The 24,080-nt window shown below is 57.7% G+C and overlaps 1 protein-coding gene across 1 annotated transcript; it reads left to right on the top strand.

The window, feature by feature from the left end:
- Window positions 1-3,770: 3,770 nt before the first annotated feature.
- GFI1B (growth factor independent 1B transcriptional repressor) lies at window positions 3,771-12,958 on the top strand (the record flags this gene model as incomplete). Its single annotated transcript, XM_081281707.1, has 7 exons — window positions 3,771-3,821; window positions 9,611-9,725; window positions 10,076-10,213; window positions 10,650-10,915; window positions 11,001-11,138; window positions 12,084-12,348; window positions 12,780-12,958. The coding sequence occupies exons 2-7, from the start codon at window positions 9,629-9,631 to the stop codon at window positions 12,956-12,958; spliced, it is 1,083 nt and encodes a 360-aa protein (XP_081137833.1). The 5' UTR covers window positions 3,771-3,821; window positions 9,611-9,628.
- Between the last annotated feature and the right edge of the window lie 11,122 nt (window positions 12,959-24,080).

The raw sequence follows: 24,080 nt of genomic DNA, 5'->3' as shown, positions 1-24,080 counted from the left end.
AAAAGAAAAGGCCTTAGCATCCAGCCAGCTCTCTGGAAGCACCCAAGTGGATCTGGGACCAGAGCCACCCACCCCTCCAGCGCATTTACCCACCCACCCCCGTGCTTTCCCACCCCACACAGTGCATTCCGTGCCACCTGAACGTGCCTGCTAAACAGCTCTGCACAGTGCACACTGCCCGGCCCTTGGGCACAGAAGTTCCTGTTCATTCAGCCCCGATTATGTTTCCTGTAGCTGATGTCCACTGAGGTCCAGGCCATGCCCACTGGACCTCAGAGAGGACCCATCACATTTGTGCTCAAGTTCCTGCTGGTCTCCTTGAGAAGTAAGCAAGTCCCCTCTGGCGGGCAGCCAAGCAAAACAAGAACCCAAGGGTCACTGTGTGTGTGGGGGTCGAGCCCTTGAGACCACAGACAACCCTGTGGGGTTGGGGAGTCTGGGAGGGCTTCCTGGAGGAGTTGAGAGCTGACCCGGATGTAGAGGAGAATGAAGAGCAACTTTCCAGACACAGGGATTAGGGCAAAGGCAGGACTTGGGATTTGGTCTCCAAAAGGAAAACAAAACAAAACAAAACAAAACAAAAAAACCACAGCACATTCAAGAGTCAGCAACAAGACAGTTAGAGGAAGGCAGAAGCCACACCTTTCAGTGGTGTGGTGGCAACTCTGTCCTGGCCCCGACCCACTCCACCCTCCACCCTCCCCTGCTCCTAGCTCCTGTAGTCAGGACAGGAAGGTCCGCCAGCCCTGGCCAGCAAGAGGCCCTCATCCCTCCCCCTGGACTCAGTGATTGGTGCAGAGACGTGCTCGTGACCAGGATGGGCCAATCAGAGTCAACCTGAAGACTTTCTTGGAAGTGTTGAAAAGGGGGCTCTCTCCAGTGGAGTGTTTAAGCACCTGGAGGAAAGCCTGGTGACACTGGTGGGTCCCTCAGCCCGAGGCTGCAGAAAGGAGGCAGCTGAGAGATGGAGATTCATTCATTCTGTGTCAGTGTCAGTAGTGTCCCTAATACACTGTCACCAGCACCGAGGTTTGGCTGTGAGCCAGGAAAATGCAGTCCCTGCCCTCCTAGTGCTTAAGTTCCTGGGGAAGTCGGACCAAATAAATAAATAGGCAGATAAGTAAGCAACATATATTCAGATAATCATGACCCTTAGGAAGAAAATGGGCAGGGTGATAGAACAGAAAGAGAAATCTGACTTCAGCTGATGGTCAAGGAGGTCTCTTTGCAGAGGCGACATTTCAGCTGAGACGTGAGTGACAGGAAAGAGCCTGCTACCGTGACACGGGAGAGTCCATCCAGACAGAGGGAACGACAGATGCAAGTGATCTGAAACAGAAATAAATGAGATTCCAGATAGTACCATCCGAGCTACAGGATCCAGCCATGCCTGAAGCTGAGAACTTTCAGTGACACTAAATAACTGCTTTGTAATTATTAAATAAATATAAATTGAATTTCTGTAAACCAGAAAAAGTGCTGTCATTTGAAAGTGAACTGACACTGTGGAAACATCGAGTGCTAATCTCCGAAACCTAATCTCTGAGGTTTTTGTCTGTAGGTAAAGGGAAGGTTTGAAAGCAGGGAGGAATCTTGCTCGCTCTCTCCTCTCCAGGCTCCGTGTCTCCAATGCCCCATCCCTCCCTCCCACTCCTTGGGTCTCCATGCTCCACCACAGTGAGCCTGGCTGCTGCCAGCTCCCTGGGGTCCTGGCCTCCAGCGCTAGCACAGGCTGTTCCTCTTTTCAGTTGCTCTTCCCTACTTCTCCAAACTAACCGAACCTCAGCATCACTTGGAATATCCCTTCCTCCACTGACCCTCCACTTCTGAATCTGTTCCCAAAGCCCCAGGATCCCTCTGCATGCTCTCTTTACCTCTCAGTGCTTGCCCCCACCCCAAATGGTCAAAGTCAGGTTTCTCTGTCCCACCTCTGGGCCAGGAAGGAGCTGATAGGGCTTCTCTTTGTTGTTATTTGAAACCTGCTATGATCTGAATTTGTCCTTCCCAAACCCTTGTTGGAACTGCAGGCCCATTGCAATGGGGACATGGGGTGGGGACTTAGGAGGCCCCTGGGCCCCAAGGCTCTACCCTCATGGATGAGTTGGTGCCTCATCGAAGGGATGGAGGCAGAGGGATCAAACATTTTGTCCTTCTGCCTTTTCTGCCACGTGCAGGGTCTTCTTAGGCCTCTGCCACACAGAGGGATGGCACGAGGCACCATTGTGAAGCAGAGAGCACAGATCTGCCAGCACTTTGATTTGTGGCTTCCCAGCCTCCAGAACGGTCAGAAATAAATTTCCTAGTCAGTGACTTTTTGTGACAGCAGCAGGGAAGTGGCAAACAGTTCCAGGTGACTGCCAGTAACGTGCATCATCCAAGGGTCCCCATGATGATTCCCTGAATCTCTTTCTGCTAGGAGGTGCAGGGGCTGCGCACACTGTCTCCTGTCTGGCCTGTAGTTGGGGCTGGGACCCCAGCATCACACCCTGGTGTGCGTAGGGCCCCCGGGCTGCCAGGCTGGGCTGGGCAGCAGCAAGGCCTCGCCCCTGTCATTCCACCCCGAACCTTGGACTCGCAGTTGAAGTCAGGCTTCCTGTCCACAAACTTGTTTTCTTTAGGAGTGAAATGTAATCCCTCTCCCGCCAGACTGCAAGGACATGCAAATGAGCTAACAGTGCTGTTTTGTGCGATCCTCCGCTTATGCAAAACCTCCTGAAATAAATCGGTTGCCTGAAAGCAGGAGGAGGTGGAGGACAAGAAGGAAGGAGGAGGGGGACCAGCGCATGGGGCTCTGCGCCAACGGAAAGAAATGTCCCAGAGGGCTGCCAAGCTTTCCCCTGTTGATGGCACCCCGGAGGCCCTCACTGGCTTCTCGGACTCCTCGACTGCCACTAGATGGCAGCACACGCCAGCTCTGGGTCCCAGGGCTCAATCTGTATGTGGCCCCCCAGACTCACTCCATACTGGGCTGCTCCTTCCCCCGTGCTGGGCCACCACTGGGGAAATGTGCATCTCCCTCTTCTCAAATACGCCTTGAGCAAGGAGGAGAGAGGCCTGGCCAGCTCGGCATGGTCCCCATGCTCCCAACCCTGGGTTCCACAGAGAGGGCCCACTTCCCCCATCAGCTCAAGGGCAGGATGCTGAATTTGGGAAGGGAAGGAAGAAAGGGAGGGACGGAGACAAGAAGGAGGCAGGGAGGTGGCAGGGAGGTGGCTGGAGGAGAAGGGAGGGAAGGAAGGTAGGAGGGAAAGAAGAGAGATGGAGAGAAAGAGGGGAGAGGAGAGGTAGAAAAAGAAATGAAGGAAGAGGGAACGGAGATAAGATGGAGGGAAGAAAGAGAAAAGGAAAGAAAGAAGAAAAAGTCAAGAAAGTTATGATTTCTGTGTACAAAGTTGGGTATTGCAAGTAAATGCTTCGATTTCACTTTGATTTTAAAACTCCAATACTTTAGCCATTCTTTCTTTTTCACCCAGATGTTATTCGAAGTCTCCGGAGAGAATTTCATCAGCGAGCGGAGGGTGAGAGATGAGAAAGCAGCGACTGGGTCCTGGAAGTTTTGATAAGCAAATACGGCCGGGCTCGCGCGCTCTCTCCATTGGCTGCTGCTTAGCCGCCAGATTTTGACACAAATAATCAGATTGAAAATCAGGGAGGGGAACAGAAGAGGAAAAAAAACACAGAGACACGCTGAGAGAAAAGGAGAAGTGTCTATTTGTGCAGAGAGTCGCGAGGCTGACTGAGTGGAGTCCGGTCCGCAGGGACGGACGGCTTGGAGGTTCCCGCGGACCCTGCGCAGCGCTCGGGAGGGGACCGCTCCCGCGGTGAGTGCTGAGGGACGGCTGGGCGCTCGGCCTTTAAATTTGCATTTCTCACTGAGAGAGCCTTTCAAAGCAGGGCACCTAGTTCCTCTGGCCCAGTCAGGAGGCACAGGCGGACTAGCAGCCTTCTAGGGATGTCTCCAGCGGGGTCCGGGGGACACCGCGGTAAGGACCGCCTGGGCTGAGATGCCCGAGCTCCTGCGTCTCGGTGAACTTCGCGTCCCCGACTTGCACCAAGCCACACCAAGCCACACCCACCCGAGTTCTCCCAGGGACATGGGCAGTGCGTGCACACACCACCCTCGGCACTGGGTTCCCGGGACACTCGAGAGCCAGGCGCCCTCCCCTCTGGAGTCCACGGCGGGGTGCGCACAAGCCGCTCCAGCCTCCCGGACAACAGGAGCGCAGGCGGGAGGTGCTGTCTCGGGTCCCTCTTCGCTGTAATTGTCCCTGGACTTTTCTACCTATTTTGGGGGGGCGAAGGCCGCGTCTGAGTCCTGTGGGCTCCTGGGGAGAGCCTCTCACTCGGAAGCAGGCTGGTTAAGGAGGCACTGGGGATGTGCCATTGGTACGTGGTGGAGTGCTTTTTTTTTTTTTTTTTTTTTTTTTTTTTTTCTGGAAAGAACATCTACAACGTTATATCTTTGGGGCAAATTAAATGACATTCCCACCCTGTGGGCCTGGTGGCTACTGGAAGCTGGCTGGGCTCCACCTGCCGGCTCTTGCCTAGTAGGCCACGGTAGAATTCTCCCAAGCAACGTCTTGGACACGGAGATAGGTGACTCTCCTAGCCCTTTCTTGCTCTCAGACTCAGGGTCCACGTGCTGGTGGCCCTGCAGAGAGATCTTGGAGGAAGTCAGAGAGCCATACCTGAGTTAGGTGTGACTGGCAAAAGCACCGAAATCAGTGTGGATGGTTTCTCAAGGCTCCGTGGAGAGCAGGGTGGGCTGGCCAGGGTCCGTGGGAAGGCTCTGGGACCAGGAAACCAGTCTGGACTCTCCACCTGGTCCAGCACCTACACCCTTGGCAGAAACAGCAGAAAACCTGCCCCCTGGTGTGGAGAGGGGCTTTGTGCTCCTTCATTCCAGAAATCCCACCCAGTGGGAGCTGCTCTGGTGCTAATACAGAGATGTGCCGGAAGGGCTTCTTTGGCTCGCCTTTTTAAATTGTGATAAAACATATTCACAAAATTTACCATTTTGTATTTTTTTTTCCTGGTGCTGAAAATGGAACCTAGGGTCTCACACAAGCTGGGTAAGCATTCTACCCCTGAGCTACACCCCCCCCCCCAACCTCTTGCCACCCCTTTTTTTGAGATGGATATTTCTGTGTTGCCCAGGATGGCCTGAAACTCCTGGGCTCAAGAGATTGTCCTGCCTCAGTCTCCTGAGGAGCTGGGATCACTGGTGGTCCTGCTGTGCCCAGCTCATTTTAGGCATTTTTAGGGGTACTGTTCTGTGGCATGAAATCTATTTACATTGTTGGGCAGCCATGCTGCACCTGTTACACCTTCTAAACCTGGAGCTCTGTACCTATGAGCAATGTCCATCTTTCCCAGCCCCTGGAAACCTCCCATCTGAATGAGTCTCTGAATTTGCCTGTCCCAGGTACTTACATAGGGGATCAAGGTCCACCCTGTCGTTGCAAGTGGCAGATTCTTTCCTTTCTAAGGCTTAATAATGTCTCCCCGTGGAGGGCCACTCATGGGGACCAACTGCACCGCTGGGCCACTGGGGACAATGCTGCTGTGACCGTGGGTGTGCAAAGATCTCTCTGAAATCCTGTTTTCAGGGCTTGTGGACACAGACCCAGAAGCTGGTTCCCTCACTTTAGACACTGAGTTCTCTGCAGGGCCCCCAGCACGGCCCGGCTCCTCTCCCCACCACTCCCAGCTGCAAGGGTTTCAGTCTGTTGGTCCCCTCATGTCTTTAAACATAAAGGAAGTCCCAAGGGTCCTCCATAGCTGACCCTGAGAATCGGCTCAATCTTACCCAACCTTCCCCAAAAGGGAACCAGAGTGTCTTAGCCAAGGTGGGCCAGTCCCTCGCAGAAGGTCAACGAATCCTACATGGGATTTTAGAGCAAAAGGGAAGTTTAGAAATCTTAGCCCAACCGTCTCTTTTGAGAGATAGGAAAACCAAACCCAGGTTGGTGGCCGCCGCGGTCACAAGCTCAAGGTCACAAAATCAGACTCATCCCCACAAGTGTTACCTCCATCCAGGAAGACCAAAGCCCGGTGATCCTGATTCCACCTAGAAGATGGGTGCAGGAGGCTGTCAGGGTGCAGGTAGGGCCCTGGCTGCTGGAATCTCACCAGGGTCAGGGACCCTCCATCAGGATGGGAGGTTAATGGGGCCTCCTTCCGGAGGCTGATACCATCAACACCTCTGTTTTATGAAGAAACCGGAGCTTCTTTCACAATCTCTGCTCCTAGCTCTTTCTCAGAATCAAAACCGAGTGGTTGTTAATTAACTGCACTATAGGTGATTGGTTCCTGTTTTTTTTTTTTTTTAACTCAGCTAACAGGGGCCAAAAGGAAGTGTGCTGGGTGCATTTGGTTCCCACTGAGGACTTCAGAGCTTGGCCGTGGAATTGGCTGATTTCCTGTCACTTTGCCAGGCTGAGGGGTGAGGAGGACATGGGGGATCAAGGAGATCCTTGGAGTAGGCTCGAGAATCACCTGCCTACCGTGGGGAACCCCAGAAACTGGATCCCCTCCCCCTCCACCACTGTGTAGGGCACAATCTCCGTGACCCCAGAGCCTGCCACTGCTGTCCAGGATGTTAGTCCGTTGACCCGGCTGCTTCTCTGGCTTCCCATAGGGAATCTGTCCCTCACTGCCCTACCTGTGACCCTGCAGGACTGATGTGGGGCTTGGGGGATTTACAAAAGACCTGAAGACCAGAGGAGTGTGATTCAATGCCTTCTCGCTCTTCGTGCTGTAGGCTGTGAGGATCTCAGATGGGACTGGGTAGCAGGACAGGAGCCCTCCGCCTGGCTCTGCCGTAACCTTAGACAAGCCACCGACATCTCAGCCTAAGTCCCCACCTGCAACCTAGGGCACGGCCCAGCAGCCCAGCGCTGGCACAGACAGTAGGAGCAAATGCCCCCACCTCTGGCCTGTCCCTCAGGAACATGGAGGCCCCAGGCCAGCAGACAGAGTCCTTGCTCTGCCCTGGGGTCCTGGGCAGCCTCTGAGCTAAGGCTCTTCCTCGGTGACATCAGTATGGGACATGGTTCCCTAAAGGTGCTCAGGTGGCTGAACAGACCCTGGCTGCCAATTTACCCTGGCATTGTCTCAGAGGCTTCAGCAGGCACCTTGGCTGTAGCTGATCTTCTTATAAAAGAGCCTGTGTCAAAAACAAGCAGGTCATCTTTTGACAGACTGTGGCTTTCGGCGGCCCCCATAGGACCAAGGTGGAGGGAACCCAGGCCTGGCCCAGCTCACGGGGGTCCCTCCCACTCTGCCCAGGGTCTGGCCTCCCCAGGATGTTTCCAGAGGTGAAGAGTTCAGAGGGGGAAGGAAGGGGGTGTGGGGAGCCCTGGCGGGGGAGGGAAGAGGCAGGAGGAGGAAGACATGTCCCTGGAAGATAAGGTGGCTGTGGGCTGCCTGGCCTGGGGCAGTCCCCGCAGAGCCTTTGTTCAAAGAGCTGAGAATCTGACAGGGAGGGGATCCCACCCCTCCTTGTAGAGCTCAGAGAGAGGAGGCCTGGAACATGTCCCCCGTTCCCTGGGGATTTCTGTGGCCACTGGTCCAGGACTGGGCTGTCCTGCAGGTGTTGCACCTGCTCTGCCCCAGGTGCTGGGGACGCAGCAGGATGCAGGCCTCCTTCCTGGCCTCCGAAGCTGCTCCTCACCTGGGCAGAGGTGCCACCACCCATAGCTCAGCTGAGGCACACACTGAGCACCTAGGGATTAAACCCAGGGGCACTTAGCCACTAAGCTCTTCCCCAGCCCTTTTTATTTTGAGACAGGGCCTCCATAAGTTGCTGAGGCTGGCTTTGAATTGGCCATCCTCCTGCCTCAGCCGCTTGAGCCTCTGGGATTATAGGCGTGTACCACTGTGCCCAGCTCATGAGCTTCTTTGTGACATGTGAAGTTCCCTCCTGCTCCCAGCAGTCCCCTGGCATTGGGGAATGATTTCTGTTTAGCAGATCTGGATACCAAGGCTCAGGGACAACATCCAGTAAGGAGGGACTGGGCCTGGACTATTCACTCCCTGCTGCTGCCAAGCCCAAACGCTCAATGTTGTCCTCGGACCCTGGGCCAGAGGACAAGCAGGCCGAGGCTCTCTTCTGCGGACTCTGGTCTTCCCTTCCGGGGGCCTTGCCTCAGTCAGAGCTCCCGCTGCCTTCTCTGACCCCCCCCCCCCTTGCAGGGCAAGGCCTTATCGCCCAGCCCCCACAGCTGCTTGGAGCGGCCCAAATCCTTTCCCGCCTTCACCTTGGCTGGGTGCTATCACCCTGCAACCCTGTGTGGAAGCTGCGGGGTGGGGGAGGGACTCCACCCAGGCCTTGCCTCTTCTGAGCTCTAAGCTCAGGCCTGTGTGCAGCCTCGGGAGGAGGAGGGCGGAGGACCTGGAAGATGCTCTCTGTTTCCCCAGGGCCCTCAGGAGAGCCTCATGAGCAGGCGGCCAGGGAGGCAAGCTGTTGGGGATGAGGCGGGGAAGGAGACCCTCGCTGTGCAGGGGAAGCCAGGGGGAGGGGGTGGTCAGGATGGTCCAGCTTCACACACCCTTGGACCTGGGAATAAGGGCAGTAACTTGACAGATCTGGTCCTCAATTTGTCCCCCAAACCCTGGTTAGGGGCGCAGCGATGATGCTGGGCTGGGCTGCCACTCAACCATGAGAGTTGGTGGACATTTGTGTCTTCCTGTATGGATGATATTGTGTGGTTTGGGGGTCCTCTTGGGCCCAAACCTTATCTACTCCCGGGAGAGAGAAGGGTCCTTCCTCTCTGGGAACCAGACATACTTGTCAGCTCCACAAATCTGGATGTCATATCTTAAAGAAAAGAAAATTGGCCCAGAGAGGTTCAGTTTCTGCCCTAATTTGCCCAGTAGTGAGCCGAGATACTCAAGAGCTTCTCTTCCCCAAACCAGAACACTTTTTGTCCTATGGCATCTAATGGTGGATTCCACTGGGAATCAATGCAGCTTTCTAGAAGTGGGTCCACAGTGTGCTACGGACAGAGGCCCCTGCCCCTGCCCTTCTCTCTCTGATCTTGTGTAACCTGGGGCTTGCTAGTGGCAGGCAGCAGGCTGACTCGGGATTTTGGGGGTATGAGTGTATTCCTTTGCTACTGAGGGATGGCAGCCTTTGTAGCTGCTGTGCAAGTATGTGCCACAAGCAGGGTGGCTTAAAGACAACGGAAATGAGTGCCCTCACAGTTCTGGGGTCTAGAAGTTCAGACTCCAGCGTCAGCAGGGTCACACCCTTCCAGCAGCTCTGAGGACTCTGCTGCACGCCTCAGTGGTCCTTGGCTTAGAGAGACATGATTGGGACCCCGCCACCACTGTCGCATCCTTCTCCCTGTGTGTCTGAGTCCAGGTTTCCCTCTGCAAGGATACTGGTCATAGTGGACTCGAGGTCCGCCCTAACTCTGGATGACCTCATCTTGATTTGATTCCATCTACAAAAAGGCTGTTCCCCACACGATCACCGGTCCAGTAGACGTGAGCTTTGTGAGAGATACAACTCAACCCAGCACGGGGGCTGTTTTCATCCCAGGAGGAGTTCAAAATCCAGAGGAGCGCTGTCCTCTCCTTCTTTTAACCGCCCCTCCCCTTGCAGGTGGGGGCACCTCTGAAAATGCCGCGCTCCTTCTTGGTAAAGAGCAAGAAGGCCCACACCTACCACCAGCCCCGTGCGCAGGAGGACCCTGCCTGGCTTCCTGCCATCGCCCCGGGTGAGTCCCAGTCCAGCTGGCTGGCTGCAGTCAGGCCCTCCCCCAGAAGCCCCTCTTCCAGTCCGGCAGCAGCAGCTCGGCAAGGTCTCCCCTGGGGTGACGGGGCATGGGCATTGGAACCCGGGCTGCTGCAGATGGGTGGGTCCCACTTGGAGGTGCAATGGAGGGCTGCTCTAGAGGCAAGGCTGACCTGGGGGTCCTCGGCACTCTGTCCACATCCTGCCCACCAGGAAGAGCCCTACACGTGAGCAGCCAGAAGCAATGGCAGATGGTCTGTCCAGGTCCCCTCCTCCTGGGAAGGGCTTCTTAGGAGCTGCAGCTGGTGACTCTGAAGTCTTGTCTCCCCACAGTGACCAGGGGCCAGGTCCTGAGCAACAGCCCTGAGGTCAGCACACTGCCCCCAGATCAGTACCTTGACTGGAACAGTGTCAAACGGGAGCCAAGGCTGGAGCCTGGGCAGAGCTTGACCAGGATGGCCTCAGTGCCAGGTACCCAGCCCGGGACCCCAGCCACTCCCCAGTGGAGCTGAGGGAGGGAGGCTGGATGGGCTCTAGGATCAGTGTCCCCTGGGATCATGGTCAGGAGGACCAACAGTGCCCACTGACACCTGGATGCCATAAGGGCTCTCTGGCTTCTACCTGGACGCTCCTTACAGGGAGCTCAGTCCAGATGAGGGCTTCTGGGAGGTGGGCCAGCAGCACCTAGCAGGTGCGGGTGGCGGGTGAGGGGCGTCCTGGGTTGAGGAGGGGTATTTCTTGCCTAGAAAGTCTGAGGAACCATAATAGGGACCCAGACAGCCCTGGCAGTGAACATGCAGCTCACACCGGGAATCCCTCTGCACTAGGTGTCACTAGGTGGTGGTGGGTGCTGGAGAGCGGGAGCCCCCGTTAGTGACTCACCAGACATGTGTCCTTGTCTCCTCAGAGGGCCCTGTAGTGATGGCCAGGCCCCGGGATGGGGACTCGCCCCTCTCCGACTCCCCCCCCTTCTACAAGCCCAGCTTCTCCTGGGACGCTCTGGCTTCGTCCTATGGCTGCCAGCAGGGCCCCTCCACCATGCAGTCGGCCTTCCTGGAGCGCTCCGTCAGGCTGTACGGCAGCCCCCTGGTGCCCAGCGTGGAGCCGCCGCTGGACTTCAGCCTGCGCTACTCCCCAGGCATGGACGCCTACCACTGCGTCAAGTGCAGCAAGGTGAGCGCGGCCGCGGCCGCTGGGCGGGGCTGGCCGCGGGCTGCAGGCCGCCGCCCTCCCGGGGTCTCACGCTCTGCCCCCCCAGGTGTTCTCCACCCCTCACGGGCTGGAGGTGCACGTCCGCCGCTCCCACAGCGGGACGCGGCCTTTCGCCTGTGACGTCTGCGGCAAGACCTTCGGCCACGCCGTGAGCCTGGAGCAGCACACGCACGTCCACTCCCAGGTGAGTCCGCCAAGACTGGACCCCCCACCCAAGACGCTTCCCTCGGGAGCCTGGGGACTGCGGCTAGGTCTCTCCTCTGGTCCCGGAGGTGATGCAGACTGGGGGCCCTGACTGAATGCCCCTCCGGTCTGCCCTCCCCCCACAACGCTCCTGGGTCTCCACTCCACCCAGCTGATGGGAGGGAGCTCTTGACCCTGGTGGGATCTGGGGACAGCAATGGCTGTGATGCTCAGAAACGTTTCTGTCTCTGGGTGGCCCGAGCAGGTGTCATTGGCTGTGAGGACTTTGCTAGGCTTTGCCAGGATGGACGAGTCCCCATCCTGGCAGTTCTCAGAGTCTGAGTTAGGGTCAAAAGCTCACTCCCCCCAACCCCCACTAAGAGAAATCCAGCTTAGGTTCTTCACTCCAGGAGGGCACCGGAAGCGACCCTGTGAACAGAGGTGGGGGGCAGGGAGGGACCAGGGAGCTCCCAATTGTGAGCCCCGCCGCCTGCTGGGTCTGGGTACCGGCCTGTTCTCAGCCTCCGCCTCCCAGCAGTGCTTGATCCGTAACTGTCAGAGGCCCAGTGTACAGACCAGGAAACAGGCTCGGGGGAGGGGGGGTGTTAAGTGACCCCTAGAATCACATGACTGCTCAGAGGCCAGAATCGCGCCTCAGTAACTCACTCTTGACTAACCCACTGCTCAGCCTCTCAGCCCTGCCTCAAGGGCCTCAATCAGGGTCAGGGTCATGGAATGTGCGCTCCCGAAAAGGCTGACCATTCAGCCGTCCATCAGTCGGCCAGCAAACACTTGCTTTAGTAGGACTCTGAGAGCAGGAGGGACCTCACACAGGCCTCTCAGGCCCACCCCTGGTCCTGCCTGGGCAGCAGGATGGGGCCTCCTGGGTTCTGCTCCTCCAGGCCCTGCCCTTGAGGCCACCCCAACGGAGTGTCCTCTTCCTTAGGGGATCCCAACTGGGTCCAGTCCTGCGCCCAGCCTGGCTGTCCTGGGCGGCGAGGCCCCACCTGCACCTGACCCCCCGGGGCCTCGTTTCCTCCGGCAGGAGCGCAGCTTTGAGTGCCGGATGTGTGGCAAGGCCTTCAAGCGCTCGTCCACCCTGTCCACCCACCTGCTCATCCACTCGGACACGCGGCCCTACCCCTGCCAGTTCTGTGGCAAGCGCTTCCACCAGAAGTCGGACATGAAGAAGCACACCTACATCCACACCGGTGAGTGGCAGGCCGCCTCCTGGGGAGCCGCGCCCGCCGGCTGTCAGCCAGGGCAGGTCGGGTGACCGGGAGGCGCAGGCTGGTGGAGGGCCAGATGCCCGTGGCACTCACGCGCACCGAGGAGGGGATACAACAGGGGCAGGGACAGCACGGTGCCAGCACTGGTGGCCTCTGGGCAGGTGACTTGCTGAGGCACTCACTGGTGAGCGCCTCTGTGCCTGGCCTGGGCCAGCTGTGGGGATGTAGCAAGGGAAACCTGGCCCCTGGCCTCTCCTGTGGACAGTGCAGGCCTTTCTGGCTCGTCACTCTGTAAGGTGGACATGGGTGGACAGAGAGCGGGCACAGCAAAGCTTGGGAGGGCAAATGTGGGAGGGGAGGAGACACAGGCCTGGCTGCCGCTGACCCTGGCCCACCTGATCCCGGCCTCCCAGGGGAGAAGCCTCACAAGTGCCAGGTGTGCGGGAAGGCCTTCAGCCAGAGCTCCAACCTCATCACGCACAGCCGCAAGCACACAGGCTTCAAGCCCTTCAGCTGTGAGCTCTGCGCCAAGGGCTTCCAGCGCAAGGTGGACCTGCGGCGGCACCGGGAGACCCAGCACAACCTCAAGTGAGGCCATGCCTGCTCTGGCTCGTGGGCAGCCTACCTGGACGTCCCATCACCTACAGGCCAGCTTCATGCCTCCAGGTTCCCAGGCTCCTGGAGGTGGCACTGACAGGAGGCTTCAAATTTGTTTGGAGACTCATGAAATTGCTGTGTGACCTTGGGCAAGTGACTTTCCCTTTCTGGACCAATGTTCCTCCTTCCACAAAGTGTGAGGGCTGGTCTGGGTCTTTTGGGGCTGAAGTTGTCCACAGATGTGCTCACCTTGAAAGAACACAGGAAGCTGGAACACCCCAGGGGACAGGAATGCCAAGAACACACCAGAGCTGGGACCCACAGTGAAAGCCTTCTCCTGCCTGCTGCCCACTTGGATGCGGCCATCTTGAATTTCCAGGGACCTCTTTCTCCTGCCCCCGTAGGCCAGGTGTGCTGGTTGCCCCGGCCACCACCAGCCCTCGACTGGCCACTAGGATTCAGCCGAGGGGCTGGAGAGGACAGCAGTCACTGCTCCTCTCAATTGCTGTAAATAAAAATCAAGAAGGTTTGTTTCCACGCGCTGCACGAGGTTCTGGGGAGGGACGGTGGGGAGTTGGGGGAGCAGAGAAGGCTGTGGAGGGACTCGGGGACAGGAGGGGCGGCGTGCACAGCCCAGCAGGTGAGGGCCGCAGGAGCATGGGGGCTGCTGCCCTGGCACAGGAGGGCCAGCCGCACAGTGATGCTGTGACAAAGTGTACCACCCTGTCCCCCAGCACCCAGCCCTTCTCACAGCCCCAGGGCCGGACACCAAGCCCCTGTCAGCTCCCCGGTCTTTCAAGATTCCTCCTCCTCAGCTGCCTCCTCCCTCTTTCTTCCCTCCTTCCTGCCTCCCTCCTGCCTCCCTCTCCCCCTCCCTCTCTCTCTGCTTCTTTCTTCCTGTTGAACCCAGGGCACTTAGCCACTGAGCCCCAGCCCCAGCCCTTTTTGTTTTTGAGACAGGGTCTCCCTAAGTTGCTTAGGGCCTCATTAAGTTGCTAGGCTGGCCTCAAATTTGGTGATCCTCCTGCTTCAGCCTCCTGAGCTGCTGGGATTGCAGGCATCCACCGCCACGCCTGGCTCCAGCTTCCAAGGGCAGCGCTCTCCTCTCCTCTGCCATGCTTCTCCTCCTCCTGCCTTTGCCCTTCTTGCCTCCTCTGAGGAGGACGTGGAATAACATCGGCCCCTGAATAACCCAGGACGATGGTCCCACCTCAAGACCCTTAATGCCATCGCAGTGGTGGGCTGGATGATGGCTCCCAAGTTGACATCTGTGTCCCAGTCCCTGCCCCAGCCAGGGTCACCTCAAGTGGCCAAAGGGGAGTGACAGGTGTGCCTCAGGTGAGCCTGGTGTGGCCCCTGGGCAGTGGTGTGAGTCCAGGTGGGGCCCTGAACCTCTCTGGGCTCAGCTTCCTCTGCAGAGTGGGACACGTGACAGTCCTTTTCTGGAAGGTGCTGTTGGAAGGATGCCCTGGGGCCCACATATAAAGACCAGGGCAGGCCTAGCCAGGTGTGAGCTACCAGGTCACGAATGTCCCTGCTTGAAGTCCTGGCCATGAAACAAGGCCCCTTGCTTACAGCTCAGGAGCCCCTGACCACAGAGAGCAGCTGTCTGTGGATAGTGTCCCCTCGTCTCCGGGCCGGGCCCAGCCTCAGGTTTGGCAGTGGACAAGTCGGTGAAACCCTGGCAGGTACTGAACGGGACTGAGCGTCTCCAGACACGGGCTCTAACCCACACGCCCTCTGCAAGTGCCTTGTGGTCCCACTTTACAGATGGGCAGCCGAGGCTCAGAGAGGCCAGCCATAGAAGAGTAGAAGCCACAGAGCTTGCCCCCTCAGGTTTCCTTTTTTTTTTTTTTAATATTTATTTTTTAGTTTTCGGAGGACACACATCTTTGTTGGTATGTGGTGCTGAGGATCGAACCCGGGCCGCACGCATGCCAGGCGAGCGCGCTACCGCTTGAGCCACATCCCCAGCCCCTCATGTTTGCTTTTTAATAAGCTTCTTTGGGGAGGGTGTGGCTGGGCTCGAACCCAGGTCCTTCCCCAGGCTGGGTGCACCTCTGCCACTGGAGGTGTTTCCTTTCAGAATGTGATTTAACCTGGGGCTCGTGACCAGCTGTTCAGCGGCTCTGACCCCAAGGCTCACCCTGTTAAGGAATAGCAATGGTGACCTGCCCGGAGCAAAGGCCAGTGCCCACTGGCCACGGTCACTCATCCTTGGAGGAAGCTGAGGCTGTTCCTGTTGCAGGTCTGGCCCTCCCATCTTGGGGCAGTGGGGGCCATCCCTCAGCTGATGTGCATCCCACAGAGAGGACCTCGGTGCTGGCGGGACGGCCAGCACCGCTGTGCCCCATGCCTGCCCACAGCCTCCAAAGCCAAAGGGAGGAGAGGGCCCAGTGGCCAGCAGACCCTTGACTGCGTGACTCCTCAGAGTCGTGGTGTGTGATGGGCGGTGCCCACCTCCACAGGAGGAGATGCACCCCAAGGACGAGGAAGGGGAGGGGGATGTCCACCTGCATGCCCACGGTCACAGGGCAGGCACAGCAGGTTGGGATCGGGAGCCCCATGGTGTTTCCTCTAGTCTGTCCTCTGTCTAGACCTCTGTGAGGCTGCTGTCTGGATCCCACTGAAAACTGGCAAATCTGGGCTTGGCCAGCAGGCCCTGGGGGGCACTCCCCTGCAGAGGTGCTTCCTGTTCATACAGATTCCCCCAAACACCCCATCAGGTGTGTGGGGCGGGGGGGAGGTGATTCACCTAAGAGGGTGGTCACCTACTCAGCAGGCTCCCCACCCATGTCCTGCAGGGCCTGGGTCTTGAAGGCAGGGAAAGATGGACTCTAGTGGCCAGGGCATAAGACCCACAAAGCCCTGGAGGACACCAGCCCCTGCCCTCCTCCTGCCCAGGGGACACTGAGGTCTAGAGAGGGAGAAGGACTTGTCCAAAGCTACACTTCAGGGCGAGACCCTGCACATCTCAGATCAGGAGAAAGAGTCAGGGTACTTGCTGGGGTGGGGGTGCTCCATGCCTTTTGCGGGCACACGCGCTCTCTCCCCCCCCCCCCCCCCGGGCTGCTTTGCATGCTTCTGTTTGCTAAACAAAACGAAGCCAATATCAGGATTCTAACCCTTCTCAGCAGCGGCTTGGAGGAGAAGCTGAGCAGGGGCGGCCAGGATTTCCTTCCTCATTGGCCATGGCTCCTTCGCTTCCTGAGGCTGGGATTTAACAAGGGCCCACGCAGTTGGGAGGGGACCACAGACAGCAGCCACCTAGCAGGGACCAAGCCCCCATTTGCATAACAGAGGGGGCAGGTGTGTGGCAAGTGGCAGGAAGCCCAAGATCAGCTTCCAGGGGAGGACAGCACAGGGTGGAAAGGGTGGCAAACGCCAGGCTGGGGCAGACGGCTCGGAGGAAGCCCCGCTCCCCTGCCAAGCTGGAGAGCCACTGCCGCCCCACCGCACAGCTGCTGGACCCGAGGGCTGCACAGGATGACCTCAGGTGCAGTGTCTGAGGAGAGGGCAGTCTCAGGCTGTCCCCTGTGCCCCTGAACACAGGAGAAGCCCCTCCCCAGAGCAGACCACGTCCCCACAGGGTGGCCAGGTCCTGCTCACCAGGGTTCCCTGGAGGACACACTGGGAGGTGGCCCGCCACCCTCCATGGAAATCACTGATAAGAATGGAAATGCTCTCCAGGGTCAGCCCTGGGATTGTGTGACCAAGGTGGCCCCAGCCTGTCTCCCTCTCCAGCGGCAAAATCTGTCTGGTGGCCTGGAAGACCAGCGGGTGGATCGAAGCAAAGAGGGAGGGGGCAGGTTCTGGGAAGTCAGGGAAGGGGAGAGAGAAAGGGTCCTGGGCCATTTCTCACATCAAGAGCCCTTCTGGAGTCAGGTGTGCCCCCAACCCGTCACCTGATGGTCAACTCACCCCAGCTGCCCACCATGACCCAGCCGTCACAGGTGACCCCAGTCCCTGACCTCAAGCCTTCACACTACTACTGCCCTCCAGGGCTCCCCTCTGCAGAGTGTGGGTGACATCCACCCAGGGGGCGGGGCCAGGAGAGACGAAGAATCTGGGTTGGCCAGTGTTGTACCCAGCAGATGAGGGGTACTGCGCCTTGGTCTGGGGAACAGGCAGGGGCAGAGGTGGCATGGAGCTGAGCCGAGAAGGGTCCCCTAAGGCTGCTGCACAGTGTGCCCTGCAGGAGCGGAGGGGGCACTGGGGCCCCAGTCCCTGCTGAGATTGCCCAGGAGTGGAGGACAGCTGGATGGAGGCGAAGGGGGGGCAGGGAGAAGACACTGGGAAACCCGGCCTCTACCCAGGAGCCCTGCCACCCGGCTCCAGACAGGAAGGACCTTTCCTGGTCTTCTGCAGAGGCCTCTGAGGAATCCTCAATGTCTTCTCACCCTTGCACCTCTGCCCACGGGGCTCCCTCTGCCTGAATGCCCTCTTCCCTCCCCTAAGCCCTCTCAGCCCTAAATCCCAGCCCCCAGCACCAGAAAAGCTTTCAAAACTCACCCGTCCCTGGACCCTCCATTCTACTCCTGGGAATGCAACCAAGAGAGCTGTGGGTGGGCACACAGTGGGCCCAGGAGCACCTCCTCATCCTGTTTGTAAGGGCAAAAAGAAGAAAAGGGAACCATCCCCAGTGCCCACAAGGGGAGTCTGGCCAAGCGCAGAGTGTCCCCGTGGCCTTGAAAGGAGCACCTGTGTTTCCTAAGACCGCCCTGGAAGCAGGCCACCAGGCTGGTCTGAAGCCCCTGGTGTGACTCGTGCCAGCTGTGTGCAAACAGTTTGCACCTCCCGGCCCTGTGGCCGCAGGTGGAGGGTGTCTTCCCAGAGGCTCCACGGTGGGCTGTTCCAGCTCCTCAGCAGCACTCAAGGTCAGCCTGGGAATGAACCTGGGGGCCATTTAAATGACACAGGAGGACGGGGGCTGGGGTGGGGGTTGATAAACACCGAGCCATTTCATAAAAGGGACTTGAGCATCTGTGGGTTTTGGTGTCCTGGAGCTGTTGGCAGCAGTGCTGCTAAAGGGTTGGACCTCGCTCTCGATGCTACCTGTGCATGAGACCTTGTGTGTTTTCTATACTGGAAAAAAATAAAAAAGGAAAAGAAAATCGATTTTTTTTTCAGAACAAAAGTATTGGCGGAGGAAGCTATTCCTATTTTAAGTGGAAAGTGGTTTGAAATCAGTAAACACCCTGATTCCATTTGGTCCTCACACACACAAGTGATGGAAGGAAGTGTGGAGGACAAGTGGTATCAACAGGGCTGCCCCAGAGGACGGGGCGGCACATGTTTTTTGGCTCTCATTATTGGGGGTATGTTTTATTTTTCTGCAGTGGGCACGCATGATAACATTATCACTGGTATTAAAAAAAAGACTCCCTCAGTGTTGGAGCACTTGCCGAGCAAGCATGAGGCACTGAGTGTGATCCTCAGCACCACATCAAAAAAATAAAAATAAAATAAAGATATTGTGTCCACCTATAATTAAAAAAATATAGACTTAAAAAAAGACTCCCTAAGCTCCAATATACTTTGAGCTTCATATTAATTTGACGTTGGCCTTTCCACCCCACCCCCAAAGCTCCCAGATCCTGCGGCCCCCGTTGCGGGTACGTAGGCAGCTTCTTGGGGGCAGGCTCCTTTCTGCCTTACCACTGTTGACTGGCTTGTCCCCCTACCCCAGGAGCCACCTCCTGGAAGATGCTGGATTTCATCTTTTGGGGTCAATGCCCTGTGTCCCCAATACATTCAGGAACCCCTTGGAGGCCCCAGCTCCTTGGCAGCTGGGGTAGGAACCCTAGAGTGGAGTGAGAGCCTGGCTTGGGGACAGAGGCTGCAGGGCAAATGGATGGCTCTTCCCTGCCGTGCTGCTCTTCTCCTTGCTTGGGTAGTGGCTTGCTCCACCGCCGTCTCCGCGAGTGTCCATCCAGGCTTGGGCCCATTCAGGAGCCAGGCAGGGCCGGAGGTTCTTAGGGGGGTTTCTGAAAGGCAGCAGGAGGGAAATCTGAGGCAGGGCACGTCTGGTCCGGCCATGCTCAGGTTTGTCCTGATAAGTTTATCACCCAGTGCCGGCTGCCAACCGTCGGCATGAAGCAGGCCAGCGAGCCAGGCAGAAGGACACTCCTGGGCCGATAGCGCCTTCCAAGTGTTATCAGGAGCCTTGCGGCCCAGAGCGCGGGAAAGAGGGAACAGGGGCAAGGAGGGAGAGAGAGAGAAACTTCCAACATTTCACCCAGAGACAAGAGCCAGGGAGGAAGAGGCCTCAGAGGCTCCCGGGCCCGGGCCACCACTGCTGCCCTGGCAGATGCCACTGCCAATCAGCCCCAGCCTGGCAAGCTGGAGGCCCATGAAACCGTCTTGGCCTTCTCCACCAGGGAATGCTGCTGATGCTTCTTAGCTCTTGTGCAAGCTCTAAAGCAAAGCCCCCTTTTCTGGAAGGTTCTGTTGCCCCAGAACACAAAGAAAAGCGTGTGGGAGGAGGGGGGCAGGTTCGTGGAGACCCTGTCATTTAACCACTTCTATACCATCCTTCAGCATCCCCTCTCTCCCTGCCCCGAGGTCTGGGGTGACAGTCCACTCAGCTTGCACAGTGAGCCCCCTGGAATGTCCAGCCTGGCCCTCCTGCCATCTGCAGAGCCACAGCTTTACCACATGGTCATCCCTGGCTATGAGGGGACACTGAGCAGAGAGGAGGGGGAAGGAGGGCGAGGTCAGGGAGATCAGGAGGAGGAGAAGAGGGAAGTCCAGGCCTGGGAGACCCCGCCCTCCCCAAGGTCCCTTGGGGGTGAGTTTTTTAATGCCCCTTTCTCCACTTATTCTGGGTTTTCCACAATTTCTACAATAACAGTGTTTTTATTATTTATTTTTATTCTAATATGTTATACATGACAGCAGAATGCATTGCAATTCATATTACACATATAGAGCACAAGTTTTTGTATCTCTGGTTATGTACAAAGTATATTCACACAATGACCATGTTTTGAGGAGGTATCAGGGAAGGAAGGGCTCAGGACTCTTGCAGAGGCACAAAGACAGACCGTCCGTCTACTCCTATCCGAGGGCCTGACCTTTGCCAGGCTGCACTCCAGGTGGGAGGACAGGGCAGTGGGCAATCAGACAGAAACTCTGAGCTCCTGGAGCTGAGGTGGGGGGTGCTGAGGGTAAACAGCTGGGAGAGAGGGAGAGCAGTAAGGGGCCAGCGTGGTGGTGGCCCTGAGGCCACCAAGTCAGGTGGCAGCCTGAGGAGGCCTCACCAGAGCACTGGTGTGGAGGGTGAGCTGTGACTGAGGGACACACTCTAGCCTCGTGTGGGTGAGTGTCAGACCCTCCCTGGGCCTGAGGATCTCTCGCCCATAAGATGCCCCGTGTGATCTTTAGACATCTCGAGACTCGACCTTCAGACCCAGGCCTCTCAGGGAGAGGAGGCTGGAGGTGGCCATTGAAGGGAGAGCAGACAGCCTGTGTAAGGGCTGGGACAATAGCAAAGTGGCCTCTGACACATTTCTGCCATGTGGACCTCTGCCTGGCATTGCTAAAATGTAGTGTTTCTTGGGAGTGGATGTGGTGCCAGGTGCTGTTGCAAATACTTCATATAAATTAACCCTCTGTTATTCCCATTTCCTGATGGGGAAACTGAGGCCAGAGAGGTCAATGACTTGGCAGGTCCACAGCCACCAACGCTGTATCTGGCCTCTGCTCCTTCGGTCTCTGTACCTGAGAGCCTCTCCCTCTCCCACACTCAGCCGGGCCAGCTCCAGATGCTTTCCTGGTGGCTCTGCTAGGCTCTGCCCTGATTTCAGTGCTTCCCTGAGGCAGGGATGTGAGCCGCCCCTGAGCCCATGATAAAGGTAGTTGTTATTTTCATGGCTAAGAGTCCTGAGCATGGGGCACAGGCCCGGCCCTGAGGGGCAAGTCTAGGGAGCAGGTGGGCCTTGCCACTGTGTGGTGAGCCGAGCTGTGTCTCACCCATCTCCCGTCCCTGCTGACAGCCCAGCCCCAGACTCCAGGCAGACGTGCAGAGCTATTTCTGCAAAGGGTGACTGGGAACTTCCTCCCGGATCTCTTAAAAATAGAGGAGTTATCGAGGCCCTCAGGCCCCTTCCTCTACATGGGGATTCTGACATGATTTCTGGGGAGGCCTGAGCCCCCTGGCCTCCCTCACCCCACAAGGACTTATCTCTGAGCTCAGTTGGACAGCAGGAAGGGAGCAAAGCTACCACGGTGGGCAGCTCTTCCTGCCCCCAAAGCCCCTTTTGGGAGCGGCAGGGGATGTGGGCACTGACTCAGGGTGTCAATCACCCCTGCTCCCTGGGGCTGTGGTTGCCACGACTCAGGGGAATCAGAAACCAAGGGTTGAGCATGTTCTGGGGATGCCCCCACCACCGTCCAGCCTGGCCTTCCTGCCCTGGCCCTGCCCTTGTGCCCAGCACCCTCATCTCTGAGTGGCCCACGGCCATGCAGTCACTGGTGGACATCTGTCTCACTGTATTCCCAGGAGCTGGAGAGGCTGAAGGACCAGGCACCTGGAGGTCAGGCCAGGCCACGTGGGGAGAGTGCAGGGCGGGACGGTGGAGGGGGTGGCAGGTTTGTGCAGGGCCCACCTCTCCCAGTCCCTGGGTCTGCTCTGTAGCAGGGGAGGCCCTGGGGGCCAGCCATCTCCTCTAGAGATCTCTTCCCACCCTGCAGGCCTCAGATTTTAGAAGACAACTCCTCTTGGGGCCAGAGGAGAGACCCTAAGTCTCCATTCAACAAATATTGGCTAGTCAGGCTCGGTGGTACACTCTTGTAAGCCCAGTAACTTGGGAGGCTGAGGCAGGAGAATTGCAAGTTCAAAGCCAGCCTCAGCAATTTAGTGAGCCCTAAGCAACTTAGCAAGACACTGTCTCCAAAAAAAGGGTGGGGGGCTGGGGATGTGGCTCAGTGGTTTAGCCCCCCTTGGTTCAATTCCTAGTACCAAACTAAACAAGACATATAAGTGTTAGCTGTGTCCACTGTGGCTGAGTCCTGAGGGGCTAGACCCAGGAGAGGGGATGCTCAGAGGTCCCCAAAGTCAGGGAGGTCTTCTTAGAAGAGTCAGGCCTGATGACAGGAAGAATGGGATTTGCCAAAAACGGAGAGGGCCATGCCAGGTCAAGAAAAGAATGGTATCCAGGCACGGAGTGGGGGGCCAGCAGCCCGCCTGTCTGCCCCAGCTCGCTCCCAGCCTGCTGAGGGGCGGAGGCCAGCAGTGCCCCCAGGGCCCCAGGAGGCCATCGTGTAATCTGATGGTGACCTAGAGCAGTTCCACTGTGGCCACTGTTCCTGTCCTGCTTTCCAGTCCCCGCTGGGTTGCAAGATGCCCATCAGGCTTGCCTGGCCACCGTGATCACCTGCAGCCCGGCCCTGCCCTTGACTCCTGTGGAGGGAAGGGTCCAGATCCTGGGGTTCAGCTCCCCAGACCCCTCTGCAGGGCCAGCAATCTTAGCTGGAAACAGCAAGGCTGGGGTTTCCTCGGTGGCTCCCCAACCCCCTCATCTCATCTCAGACTTATCGCTGCCCGCCAGCTGCCTGGCCCCCAGCCCCTCCAACCCCCTCCCCTGCATGATTCAGCAAATCTCCCTCCAAGAGGGGAAAACAAGGGTGAAAAAATCACAAAGTCAGATTACAAAGCCCCAACCGTAGGGCAGGCCCCCAGCGGGGAGATAGGCTCCGCTCCCGCCCTCAAGCCCCTCGGGCAGATAAGCCTGTAAGCAGCAGCGGTGGGTTGCAGCAGGTGTGGCTGGGGGGACTGGCTCCACGGAAGTCCAGCAGGGAACAGGGCCATTGGGTGGCCCTGTGGTGACTCAGGTCCCCGGGCTTAGCCACCATGCAGTGAGCTGGGCAAAGAGGAAGCACCCGCGGCCACCGCTGCTGTTGCCATCCCACCCCAGGCACAGAGGGAAACAGAGAAGGGCGGGGGCCTTCTCAGAAAGTTCGATGGCAGGGTGCCCCACAGATGCCCTCCACCCAGGGTGGGTGTCCCCCTTTGCAGCTCAGCCTGCAACCGTGCTCCTCACAGGGCCAAGCTGCGCAGGCTCGGGCAGCCCAGCAGCCTGTGTTGGGGAAGTGAGGTGCCTGGCCTGGGAAGGAGTGGGGAGCCAGGAATACCATTCCAAGGCCCAGCTTCCTCTGGGGACGCCTGGCTGGGGTCCTGGTCATGACACTCGTCAACCTTGGCCTGTGAGACCAGAAACACATAAGGGGTCAGCAATGTCAGCCCCAATTCCTTTCTGGGGCAATCCTGGCTCTTGGTGTTGGGGAAGGGTGCAGATTTGCAGACCTCCCCTGCAGGGTGCCTTGGATGCAGGAGACCCTCTGGTCATGGGTGGAGGCTCGGGGGAGCTGGGACCTAGGGCTTCTCCTTCTGCCAGTGGAGGAGGCTGAGTGACAGGCAGGAAGTGGAGCTGGAAGTCACCCTAAGCAGCCATTCCCTGATCACCCTGTCTGCTCGGCTGGCTGTGAAATCAGAGTGAGGAGGATGGTGGCAGCGGGGCTGCCCTGGGGGAGGACCTCGGCCAGCAGGTAACACCCCAGGCTCTGGTCTACATATCCTAGCTTGGGGCCAGTTTGGGTCGAGGCCTGAACAGTGCTTGGTATAAGGGTTTGATGGTCCAGTGATCTTTATTTATTTATTTATTTATTGATGCTGGGGATTTTTTGGGTGCTCTACCCTGAGCTACATCCCCAGCCCTTTTTATTTTTTATTTTGAGCCAGTCTCACTAAGTTGCTGAGGCTGGCCTTGAGCTTGAGATCCTCCTGCCTCAGCCTCTCGAGTTGCTGGGATTACAGGCATGCGCCATTACGCCCAGCTCCAGCCATTTAAAGACTTATTATCTGTGGAACCAGGTCCAGGTCATTTCCTCCAGAACACAGCAGGACCATGGGGGTGGAGCAGAAACCACTAAGGTGCTAGTGTTGGTTGGGGGCCTGATACATATGTAAGCCCTCCTGCCATGACAGGTCCCTTTCTCCCACTGGGCTTTGGTCCCTGAGGTGTAGAAAGAAGAGAGTGGTTAAGAAACTCTAGAATTTTGCAAAACACCAACTGCTCAGCTGGGGGTGTAGCTCAGTGCTAGGACACTGGCTCAGC

Source organism: Spermophilus citellus, assembly GCF_964194105.1.
Source record: "Spermophilus citellus genome assembly, chromosome: 2".
NCBI lineage: Eukaryota > Metazoa > Chordata > Mammalia > Rodentia > Sciuridae > Spermophilus > Spermophilus citellus.
The sequence above is the reverse complement of the archived record's forward strand: the minus strand, read 5'-3'. Positions and strand labels throughout refer to the sequence as shown.